At 33.8% G+C, this 11,985-nt stretch overlaps 2 protein-coding genes across 3 annotated transcripts; both read left to right on the forward strand.

Moving 5' to 3' along the window:
* The first annotated feature begins 4,430 nt into the window (after positions 1-4,430).
* On the forward strand, positions 4,431-6,691 carry LOC121793628 (protein trichome birefringence-like 34). Its single transcript, XM_042191661.1, has 5 exons — positions 4,431-4,821; positions 5,241-5,415; positions 5,557-5,753; positions 5,849-6,007; positions 6,096-6,691. Exons 1-5 carry the CDS (start codon positions 4,472-4,474, stop codon positions 6,448-6,450), a joined length of 1,236 nt encoding a protein of 411 aa, XP_042047595.1. The 5' UTR covers positions 4,431-4,471; the 3' UTR covers positions 6,451-6,691.
* Positions 6,692-9,512: 2,821 nt separating this feature from the next.
* LOC121797323 (protein trichome birefringence-like 34) lies at positions 9,513-11,615 on the forward strand. 2 transcript variants are annotated; one of them, XM_042196077.1, is made up of 5 exons: positions 9,513-10,148; positions 10,221-10,395; positions 10,468-10,661; positions 10,745-10,912; positions 10,979-11,207. In XM_042196077.1, coding segments are annotated over exons 1-5 (915 nt in total). In that variant the 5' UTR covers positions 9,513-9,771; the 3' UTR covers positions 10,980-11,207. The 2 variants fall into 2 exon arrangements, with proteins under 2 accessions (XP_042052011.1, XP_042052010.1); XM_042196076.1 differs by having other exon boundaries at positions 9,516-10,148; positions 10,998-11,615.
* The last annotated feature ends 370 nt before the right edge of the window (positions 11,616-11,985 follow it).

Genomic DNA, 11,985 nt, shown 5'->3' on the forward strand with positions numbered 1-11,985 from the left:
GGGTACGAGTTACTATAAAAGGCTAAACGGAATATCAGGGAATAAGTGGTAGTTAGGTGACTAGGCTGACAGATCTGTAGAGTACCAGCAGAAAAAGGTAGAGAAAAGTAAAGGATAAAGCAAAAAGTTACTAAAAAGCAAAAGTGGTCCCAAACTTAGATGTAGGTGTTATCTTCTTCCACAAGAATAAACTCAGATCAACAAACCCAGAATTCATCAACGAGAGTTTCAAATTAACAACTCACGAAAACAGATCTAACAATTAAAACTCCAAATCAAGAGATTAAACTAGCGAAACTGAAATTACGCTCACTGGGTAGCATGCAAGGTGGCAGAAATCACGTGAACTAAGCTTTCGCACTTAACACTTAAATCTAAATCTAACATCAAACTCAATTCAAAAACTCAGAACGATCAACTTAGATATGAAAATATGCATTCGACACTTGGAAATTACAGTAGCAACTAGATCTACACTATCTAGGCAGAAAGAAACTGAATCAAACAGAAACCGATGAACAAAAACAACTTCATAGTAATAAAACGTCTGGATCTCAACCAAAGCACTTCAAAGTCAGCAAGTATTGAAAATGCAACAGATCCAACGTAAGAAAAACAAGTAAGATTAAATACGAAAGCAATTAAAGATTGTTTTGCCACTCCGGGCGATGAAACGACAGTCACTACCCAACGAACTGCCTGGAACGAAATAATGTGGAACTCCGGCGAACGGGTGAACTTCAAGTGACCATGGTTGTGGCGAGGAACGAGAAGATGTAGGACAATGCTGAAAGGAATGATCTACCGAGAGAGAATTCTAACTAAGTGTAGAGGTCTTAAAATTGATGATGCCTTCTCACTGGCTTCTATTTATATGGAGGTCTGCCCTTGATTTTTAGGGTAGACTTTCTTCGTGTAATGACTCTTTTGCCCTTGTTTGTGGTTGATCTTCCCAGCAATCCTTCTTCTCCATCTCGAGACTTTTTGACATGCATACTGGTCAGTATAGCAACATTCTGATGCCCTTTTCACCTGAGTTGTCCGACTCTCTCCATACTGACTAGAACCATTTCCCTGCAAACTTTAGCAACTGTTTTGCAGATATAACCCAATTATGAACGTTATACTGACCAGTAACCAAGGCCTAGAGTACGACTTATCACATACTTTACTATCTCTTTATCTTTCCTATTTGATTTCTCTCTCCTACTTCTCAACACAATTTCTTAATCTCTGTACCCAAAAGTTTTGATTCAACTTCGTTGGGACGAAGGTATTACTATTATTTGAAAACTATGATTACGATAACTCACATGTCTAATTTGAGAAGCACAATTCTAATCCTTTTATTTACTATAAAAGTAATCGTAGCATTAAAAATAAGTAATCCATCCGTCCCACTAAAAATGAAACGTTTGTCATTTTTTGATTGTCCCATTAAAAATGAAACGTTTTCTAAAATATCAATAATTTTATCTGTAATTTTCACTCTCTCTTCTTTAACTCACAAAAAACACTACATAAAATCTCGTGCCAAAAGCGAATGTTTCATATTTATTGAGGCGGAGGGAGTACTTAATTTTATCTACCGACTGAATGTTGGGAAACATAGTGGCAAGAATGTAAAACACTAAGTATAGAAAACTACTCCCTCCGTCCGCGAATAAGAGTCCCGTTTTTCCATTATAGTCCGTCCACGAATAAGAGTTTCGGTTCACTTTTATCATAAATGGTAGGGTCTCACCTTCCACTAACTCATTCAACTCACATTTATTTAAAACTAATATATACAAGTGGAACCTCTATTCCACTAACTTTTTTTCCGCTCATTTTTCTTAACATTTCTTAAAACCTATGCCGCCAAGAAATGAGACTCCTAATAGCGAACAGGGAGGGGGAGTAGTACGGAATACTAGTATTATTTTTATAACCTAATTTTTATTACCAAGTTTTCGGACACAAATGGGTTAGTGGGGCCCAGAACCATTTTCTCTAACTGAGTTTATTCGAGTTGTCTTGACTTGAACGACTGCAGATGCCAACTGCTCACCAAATATTCAACTGCAATACCTAACATCCCAACATCCAAGTTGTTATATTGTGCAAAAAAATAAGATGAACTCAGACAGTTCTCTGATTGGCCAACTTTCCTTTTCATTTGTATGTAGTAGAATACAAGACTGATTGCTTAAACTTGTTTTATCTACACATCTAGAGTATTTGCATTCTATTTACTTGCATTTACTTGCAACATGTATTGATAAGTGATAGAAGTAGTAGTTCATAAGAATGCAATATGTTCAAGAGTAGAGTTTACGATAATAATTCATCAACAAAGTTAATTACTACTTATTCCGTCCCTGAAAAGTATGAATTCTTTTCTTTTTAATCCGTCCGTAAAAAATATGAAATTTTCAATTTTGGAAACTTCTTTCTCTCTAATAAGGTGGGACTCATTCTCCACTAATATTACTTAAAACTTTTTTTTCTATCTTTCTCTTATTTTACCAATTATGCATTACCATTATTATTACTTCCTCCATCCACCCAGCGTTAATCATATTTTATAATCATATTTTATATTTGTTGGCTCTTCAACCAAATATGTACCTATATAACTTTACCTTAGGTCATTTCTCCATTCATACGGTGGATCATTTTCTTCATTTTCGAAATACTATCAATAAAATATTTATTTAAATTCTTATAAAACTAAGTTGTAAACAACCTAGTCTATAATCTATCTTAGTATATAAATAGCTATGAATTTAGTGAAAGTGGAACTCGAAATATTACAATTACATTTCGTTTAAGTTTGCGCTTTATGTATAAAGGATCATTAAGATATAATAGTATAACAAAAACAAACTTTTTATGTAGCACGGATAAATTAATCATTCATGAGTTTGGATTAATTACTGGCTTGCATAATGTATTATGTGTTACTTCTTCCATCCATAATCATTCATGAGTTTGGATTAATTACTGGCTCGCATAATGTATTATGTGTTACTTCCCCCATCCATCAGACATTTCTCATATTTAATTGTTTTTATTATCAACATTATTTTTTTCGACCACTTTCTTCGCTAAAAATACTACTCCATCCAAATATTTATTAATTAATTCTTATATCTACAAGAGTTTTTTTATCTGATACTACTATAAATATAGAAATCTTTTTATATCTGAAATAGGGTTGAGGAAAAATACCGAATTACCAAAATACCAGTCTTATCATACCGAAAAATACCTAAAATACCAAATTTTCGGTATTCTGTGATTTTCGGTATGGTATGATACATTACCGAAAGATTTCGGTATGGTATCGGTATGAATTTCCATATACCGCGGTATACTGATGCATACCGAAATTCGATATATACCGTAAGTTAAGGTATATAACGTAAAATATAAATATAATTATATATAATTTTTTTTATATATTTTAAAATTATAAAATCTATTGTGAAATATAAATATAATTATGAATAAAATATATTTAATATAATTTTAAAATTATAAAATATAAATAATATTCTAAAAAATCAAATTATCTATTTTCATTAACGTTGAAAGTAATGTATACCACAAAAATACGGTATACCGAAAATAAGGTACGGTATCGGTATGAAAATTCGCCATATCGAAAATAAGTAAACCGAAGTTTGGTATACCGAAAATATTGGTAAGTTAATGGTATGATTTTTTCGCATATCGAATTTACGGTAAGGTATACGGTATGGTGGTTATGGTAAGGTATACCGTACCTACCCACCCCTGATTCTGAAATCTCTCATCCGCATATTTATGTATTTTTGATATAGGAGTACTAATATAAGGTTATACTAAAATGACAACCACAGTTAAAATGACAATGTATCATCAATGAGAATACTTAGATTTAGGAGCATATTCAATCTTAGCCTGTTACGTGGCAGACCTGCTTACTTTTGTATATGGTAGATTGCTTGATTATCTCTGATTTTGTATCGCAAATTGTTTGAAACTATATGCCGAGTTGCTTGCATGTGTATCGCAGATAGCTTGCTTAGGTTGTCATTTTGAGTATGGTGCCACCATGATGCTCTGATTTCGTATCGCATATTACTTGTCTAGATTGTCATTTTCACTATGGTGTCACCATACTGCTCCTGCTAATATATATACATATTATTCAAATTGCGGAGTACTTGTATTGCCATTCTGTTCAAAATTTAAACTAATTGAAATCAAATTTAAACTAATTGCAATGAAAAGATATACTCCATAAAGCAATGATGAACTAGAAAGAAAATCAAAGCAAGTAACCATTAGGAAAAGGTATTGGTTCCACTAAACCAGCAAAGATATATCCATTCCACCCTACCAATTCCCGATAGCTCAACACCACCTAACTCCCATAAACAGAAACAAATAAAAACCCTACACATAATAAACCTATGCTTCAATCGAAGAAAAAACCTAAGTTATGGTTAAAAAAAGCAATGTCTCATCCGATTTTCTTGCGGCGGCGGTCGATGTCAGGTGCAGTTTTCAGACGCTCGTAGTGCTTCTTGTGGCGGCGCTGGTGGTCGGAGCCGTTTATCTGACAGCGGAGAGCGGCTACTTGATGCAAGAAGATGAGGAGGAGCAGAAGGTGAGGCCGGCCGGCTGCGACTTGTTTTCCGGGAGATGGGTTTATGATAACGAGTCTTACCCGTTGTATAAAGAGGAGGAATGCACGTTTATGTCGGATCAATTGGCATGTGGGAAATTCGGGAGAAGTGATTTAAATTTTCAGCATTGGAGGTGGCAGCCTCACCAATGTGACCTTCCCAGGTCTCTCTTTCTATCCCTCTTTCTCCCCCATGCATATTATATTTTTGAGATAATAGCCTTTTAAATAATGAATTTCGTCAAATTTTGGTCAATCTCATCATCTTCAAAATTGAAGTATTAAATCATGGAGTTTTGTCGAATTCTGCTCAATCTCATCATCTTCGGAACGAAGTTTCCTGAATCTTAGTCACACCAAAAATTTCTATTTCCACATTTTTATTTTCATGCATGGACATAATTTTCTTTTGCTATATAGTATAATACGACTTTCATTTTTAAAATAAAATTTGACTAGTTGCATTTTGATACATTTAACAATGGTGTGCTTTTGGAGACGAATACTTGATTGAGGATATTATTTTTGGTAGATGATTTTTGAGCGAAGTGGAATGTGTGTTTGTTGATGCTAAAAAAGCTAGGTTCAACGCCACAGCATTATTAGAGAGATTAAGGAATAAAAGGTTAGTTTTCGTTGGAGATTCACTGAATAGAGGGCAGTGGGTTTCTATGGTTTGCTTGCTCGACAAAGTTATCCCACGTGGCCGAAAATATATGCACAACAATGGCAGTGCCTTGATCACCTTCAAGGCTAAAGTGAGTTCACTTTTCCATTTTTTTTATTACTATTATTTACTAATAAATATTCTTAATATATAATTGAGTGAATAATAATAATAATCGAAGAGAAAAATGGCTTTCTCTGTGGTAATTTTGTAAAATTTATGGTTTGTGAAGGACTACAATGCGAAAATCGAGTTCTATTGGGCTCCGTTGCTAGTGGAGTCAAACTCAGACGATCCGGTTAGTCACCGATTACCGGATCGCATAGTGAGAGCTCAAGCAATTGAGAAGCACGCGCGTCATTGGAGTGATGCCGATATACTCGTTTTCAACACTTATCTATGGTGGAGAAGACCTCAAATGAAAGTTTTGTAAGTTACTATCTATATTTGGAAAAAAAATAATAGTACTCCTATAAGATATGGTGAGATTATGATATATGCTGATAAATTATTTGATTGGTTAGGTGGGGTTCATTCAATACTTCAGATGGAATATATAAGAAAATAAAGATGCTTCGTAGCTACGAGATGGCTCTAAAAACGTGGTCGGATTGGTTGGAAATTCATGTGAATCGCACCAAGACCCAACTGTTTTTTATGAGCATGTCCCCAACGCATGAGAGGTATTATTGAGTTAGACTAAACATATTATAAATACTAAAATAATGCATTTACTACTTATTTAATAATAAAGGTGGTGACAAAATTCAGAGCAGAAGAGTGGGGAAGAATGAAAGGAGAAAATTGCTATAGTGAAACTGAAATGATATCAGAGGGGTATATTGGAGATGGAACAGACCCTAACATGATGCGGATAGTAGATTCTGCACTTGATGAACTCAAAACAAGAGGTGTAAATGTACAAATGATAAACATAACTCAACTCTCAGAGTATAGAAAAGAAGGCCATCCGTCCATTCATAGAAAACAATGGGAACCCTTGACAGAAGACCAAAAATCTAATCCACTTGGCTATGCAGATTGCATACATTGGTGTCTTCCCGGAGTTCCTGACGTCTGGAACGAACTCTTGTTTGCTTACATTTTTAACAATCTATCCAACTAAAAGTTGGCGTTATTATTTGTCACGACATAATTTTACCAAGGTAAAATTATAGTACTAACAAAAAAATGAAATGGAAATGTTATTTGGCTTTGGTCATACAAATTTATTTTGAAATTCACAGCATTAATGGTTTCACCAAACACTGAAGAAATTGTACAGGAATTTGTTCAATGTCTTAAATTTTATTGCATGTGGCCTTCCTTAAATAGTGACTTGTCTGAAGATGGATGAAGGAGCTGTAATAAATACGAATATGAATGATTAATTTTCGATTCCATAAACTGAATCCCCCACAATTATAATCTTCTTCCTCCTCTAATTAGTATCTTAATTATTTAAGTTCATTACAAACTAGAAAATTCTAATTAATTAATCTATTATGTGCGGATGATTGCGGTACAAAAAAATTTACATTTATTTGCACACAACACACGAGCTCCTAACAAGGCTTTATGAATTTTAATACTACTATTTTAGTCCCATTCAAATAAACACTCCATTCATTTTGTAATGTCTCGTAAAAATAGTTTATTTTTTATTTTGATAATTCTTCTCGTTTTAATGAAAGAAGCCTTATTTTCTACTAACAATCGAGCACTTTTCAATCAACATCTCTCATAATTTAACATTTGTGTATCAAAACTTGTGTCGTCGCTATAACAAACAAAATCAGATAATGACACTTTTTAATGCTACTCCCTCCGTCCCACATAATTTGACCCAATTTTCCATTTTGGGTCGTCCCACATAATTTGACTCATTTCACTTTTACCATTTTTGGTAGTGGACCCCACATTCCACTAACTCATTCCTACTCACATTTAATTATAAAACTAATATATAAAAGTAGGACTCACATTCCACTAACTTTTTCAACTCACTTTTCATTACATTTCTTAAAATCCGTGCCCGGTCAAAGTGTCCCAAATTATGTGGGACGGAGGGAGTATTAAGGATGCTAATTTGTGTGTCTAATTATACCATCAACACTTCATAAAGTGTCCTTATTGTTAGTATCACAACTATAATTAGAGAACACAAATAGAAGCATCCTAAATAAATAAAAGATTAAGATAATTCGTCTTCAACTTAGGGACACTTTCTTTTGCGTCCTATATTATGATTATTTTTAAAATTTCCGAACTCTAGTAATTTTGTCACTATTGTGTACCTAAAAGATCCAAACTGTATTTTTTTGGAATAAAGTGATAGTTGTTTTTTCACGATCGAGAAATGATGAGGTGATTGGTAGTTGTATATATTAAAAACATTTTTTTCTTGTAATATATTTACCTTTTTTTTAATTAGTGAGTGCGTTGGAGGTTGGATCGTAGTTGGTTACACCGTAAAATATCTCGTCCGCTGCCATTGCGTCGGTGTGAAGCTGACGTCTTCAATTTTTTGTTCTAACTTCTAATTGAAACTAGTAACAGTTACTCATATTTTTGCACCAGTTGAGATTTGATAAGATATTTTTATCTTTTAATTTCTATCTATTCATTAAAATTAGTTACTCCCTCCGTCCCTGAAATTTTGTCACATTTTTTCATTTCCGTCCGTCCCATAAAATTTGTCACATTTCATTTTTTTTGATTTTTGGTAGTAGACCACACATTTCACTAACTTATTCTCACTCACATTTATTATAAAATTAATACTTTAAAAGTAGGATCCACACTCTACCAACTTTTTCAACTCACTTTCCATTATATTTTTTAAAACTCGTGACCGCTCAAACTGTGACAACATTTAGGGGAAGGAGGGAGTATATCATAAAAATGAAAGTTACTCTAGTTAATAACTTTAACTTACAATGAGTGTCACGCATCCTGTAAAAAAAAAAGTTTGTATGGGTCATAAATAAAATCATGAACATTTATTAAATTTAATGTCACACATAATTTACGTGGTGTGAGTACTTTGAACCTTATAGACTTTATTCAACTTAGGTCCACATCGAACCTTACCAAATTGAACCCAACTACTTTATTACAAAATCTAAGACTCGACAAAAGAATGACAAGCAAAAGATTATTGTGTCGGCAGCTACCGTTAAAGTATATGCACTATAATAACTTTATTAAATTATATATTGTTTAATTACCTATTTAAGAACTAATTGCCTTGATAAAGACCGTTGAAATTCACCCTTTTCATCTAATATCATGTTCCTCCATTTACTAAATCGGAAAAATTTTCTATTACCTCTGTCCGCCATTAGTTGACACACTTTGACTCGACACAGACTTTAAGATAGGCAATGGAAAGTGAATTGAAATAAATTAGTGGAATGTGAGTGCTACTTTTATATACTCTATTTGTCCCATTTAAAATGAAACATTTTCTTTTTTAATTGTCCCATTAAAAATGAAACGTTTTTTAAAATGAAAACAACATCATCTCTATTTTTTCATCTCTCTTACTTTATTATCTTCTTATTAACTCACAAAATAACAATACACAAAATCTCATGCCGAAAAGCAAATATTTTCTATCTAACGGGACGGGGGGAGTATTAGTTTTAAAATAAAATGTGAGTGATAATGAGTTATTGGAATGCGAAATTCATTACCAAAAGTAGTAAAAGGTAAATGTAACAAGCTATAGTATTGGTAGACGAATTAAAAAGAAAATTAGTGACAAACGGACGAAGAGAATATTAAATTTTAAAAATTTCGTTCACCTTGTTAACACCTTCCATAAGAACCACTAACATTTAGTTGATATTAGTAATTTTTTCTAAAAATAAGATCTTGATTAGTACCAGCAGTGCTCATATTCACAAATTATGAACTATACATCTACAAACTATATACATATATATTAGAAACATTATTAATCTGAAAATTGAGTGGCTCTTAGACAACGCATAAAGGGAGGCTTCTATTTTGTCACTATTCACTGATGTAAATTCATGTCTATCACTTGCAAAGAATGGCCAAAGCCAGCTCACTTGCCCCACACAATATTCGTTATCAATTAAATTAATTAATTAATGCTATTGCTAACGATGTTTTATCTTCTAATAATCACCCCATCAAATGTCTATCACTGTACAAACCGACACTCTTAGTTATCATACCCTTTATTCTATATAAAATCGTTCCTAAATGTAAAATAGTTGCGATGATTTCTTTTAACAAACGGTCATGTGTTTTTGACAGAGTGGAGAAGCGACGATGGTTCTTGGATTAAAGGAACAAATATTCTTGCAATAATGCAAGAAGCATGTGAAATTATTATTGGGATAAAGCCCAAATATTTTGTGTTCACAAAAAAAATAAGACCACAAAACTAGAAAATTTTGGTCTAGAAAAAAGAATGAAGCATGAGAAAATGAAAATGGGGATGGTCTCTCACTGCATTCTTGGCTTGTCTCTCTTGATTTTAGTGGGAGCCGTTTTTTACCTCACAGGTGACTTCTTAGGCTTCTTGGATCTGCAGAAGCAGCTGAAGAATGCATGTAACGACGCTGGAAATGATGCTCCGGTGTCGTATGATGAGGAGGCGAGGCCGAGTTTGAGTCGGAGGTGTAACTTGTTTGAAGGGAGATGGGTTTTTGACAACCAAACAGTTCGTTTGTATGAAGAGAGGAATTGCTCGTTTATGCTGCCTGAGTTTGCTTGTGAGAGGTATGGTAGGAAAGATTTCAAGTATCGGAATTGGAGGTGGCAGCCTCATCACTGTGATCTTCCGAGGTAGGAATACTTGGTTTTTTATTTTCTTTAGAAAGTGTGGGTGGATTCAAATTTTTTTTTTATTTGAAAAAGATTCAACGGAACAGCGTTGTTTGAGAAAATAAGGGGGAAGAAGGTCGTGTTCGTGGGTGACTCGTTGAATCGGAACCAATGGACATCGATGCTCTGCTTGATGGAGTCTGCGGTAGGGCTGGCGTCGCCTAGAAGGGTTGTTCGAGATGAGAATATGCATACGTTCGAGTCAATTGTAAGCCGTACATTAAAATAGTTATTATAAGAAATACTATTATGAGACATGAAAATGTTTATGTTGTTTTAGGAATATAATGCTACGATCGCATTATATTGGTCTCCGTTTTTGGTGGAGTCGAATTGCGACGATCCAATTATTCATCGTGTTAAGGATCGGGTCGTTAGATTGATGGGGATAGAAAAGCACGCTAGGCACTGGAACGATGCAGATATACTCGTCTTCAATTCCTACTTGTGGTGGACGGATCCGATGACAATCGCGTAAGTAAATTGTTGATAATATTTTGAGTTTTTCTATATACAAGTGTAAACACTAAACAAACCTCATCTCTCTGTCTTCTTAGATGGGGAACATCTTTAGGGAGCTCCGATACAAGAAACAAGACGGTGGATAAGATGAGCACTCGTCTCTACGAAATGGTCCTCGACGTGTGGTCAGATTGGCTAGAAATCAACATTAATCGAACTAAAACAAAGATGTTTTTCATGAGCCCTTCTCCTTTTCATCTCTAGTAAGTCAGGGAATGATTTCAATTTTACGTTATACTACTACTACTACTACTACATAGTTGATATAGGTAACGAGTGACACTGCAGCGGTGAAACATGGGAGGAGCAACGCAATTGCTACAACGAAACAGAGCCAATTTTGGATGAGAGAATTGGTCTTTCAATAGTCGGAGCAAGAATGAGAGCAGCAGAAGTAGCTCTGCAAAAGCTAGGGAGTCGAGGCATAAACATAGAATATCTGAATATAACTCATTTGTCGGAATATAGAAAGGATGCTCATCCATCGATTTACAAGAACTTTTTTCACACTGTAAGCAAGGACCAACTATCGAACCCCTCCAGCTATTCCGATTGTACTCATTGGTGCCTGCCAGGAGTCCCCGATGTTTGGAATCACATACTTTATTCCTATATTATCAATTCTTGACATGGATCCACATTAGGTAAAAGAGTATATGTATATCTACCATTTTAAGTTTTACAGAACAGAACATTACTTTGTGTACGTATCGAGAACATGTTGAATGCATTCAAGATAATTGATGGATGCAATCTGCCACCAAGATCCACCATTTTAGCCTACCATTTTCTGGGTTAGAAGAAGATCAATTGAACGCTTAACCTCCCAACAAAAGAAAATATACTGTAAACAAATAATGTATTAGACTTGATTTGCTTCATCAATAGATATATTTATTCCATTTATTGTGCATTTATTGTTATAGTTTGGAAGACAGGGGTTGATATTGAAAGTACAATAATTGCTAGTTGTTGGGGGATGAGTCGGTTGAAAATTACTACTCCTTCCTGCCGTTTTTATTGTGACAAGTTGATCCGAATGTAATTTTAACAAAGGTAGAGGTGAACTGGTGGAAATAATTAATTGAAAATGAGTTGTTTCTTATAGATTGAAACTATTTCTTTTTTAGTTCGTTCCCTTAGAAACATTATATTTAAAATAATTATTTAATATTATTATTTTTAACGTATATTTTAATTTAAATAATTCATCAATATATAAATTTTTTTGTAACATTGCAAGTTTTAAAAAATGTAAAAAATAACTTGAATATGA

The sequence above is a fragment of the Salvia splendens genome, chromosome 3 (genome assembly GCF_004379255.2).
Source record: "Salvia splendens isolate huo1 chromosome 3, SspV2, whole genome shotgun sequence".
In the NCBI taxonomy this organism is placed as follows: domain Eukaryota; kingdom Viridiplantae; phylum Streptophyta; class Magnoliopsida; order Lamiales; family Lamiaceae; genus Salvia; species Salvia splendens.

Excerpts from the sequence above, each read along its gene's own strand:
- LOC121793628 (XM_042191661.1), top strand. The coding sequence starts at position 4,472 with ATGGTTAAAAAAAGCAATGTCTCATCCGATTTTCTTGCGGCGGCGGTC. Across the intron at positions 4,822-5,240 it reads CACCAATGTGACCTTCCCAG|GTTCAACGCCACAGCATTAT; the intron begins GTCTCTCTTTCT and ends TAAAAAAGCTAG. Across the intron at positions 5,754-5,848 it reads AGACCTCAAATGAAAGTTTT|GTGGGGTTCATTCAATACTT; the intron begins GTAAGTTACTAT and ends TTGATTGGTTAG.
- LOC121797323 (XM_042196076.1), top strand. The coding sequence starts at position 9,772 with ATGAAGCATGAGAAAATGAAAATGGGGATGGTCTCTCACTGCATTCTT. Across the intron at positions 10,149-10,220 it reads CATCACTGTGATCTTCCGAG|ATTCAACGGAACAGCGTTGT; the intron begins GTAGGAATACTT and ends TATTTGAAAAAG. Across the intron at positions 10,396-10,467 it reads TGCATACGTTCGAGTCAATT|GAATATAATGCTACGATCGC; the intron begins GTAAGCCGTACA and ends ATGTTGTTTTAG.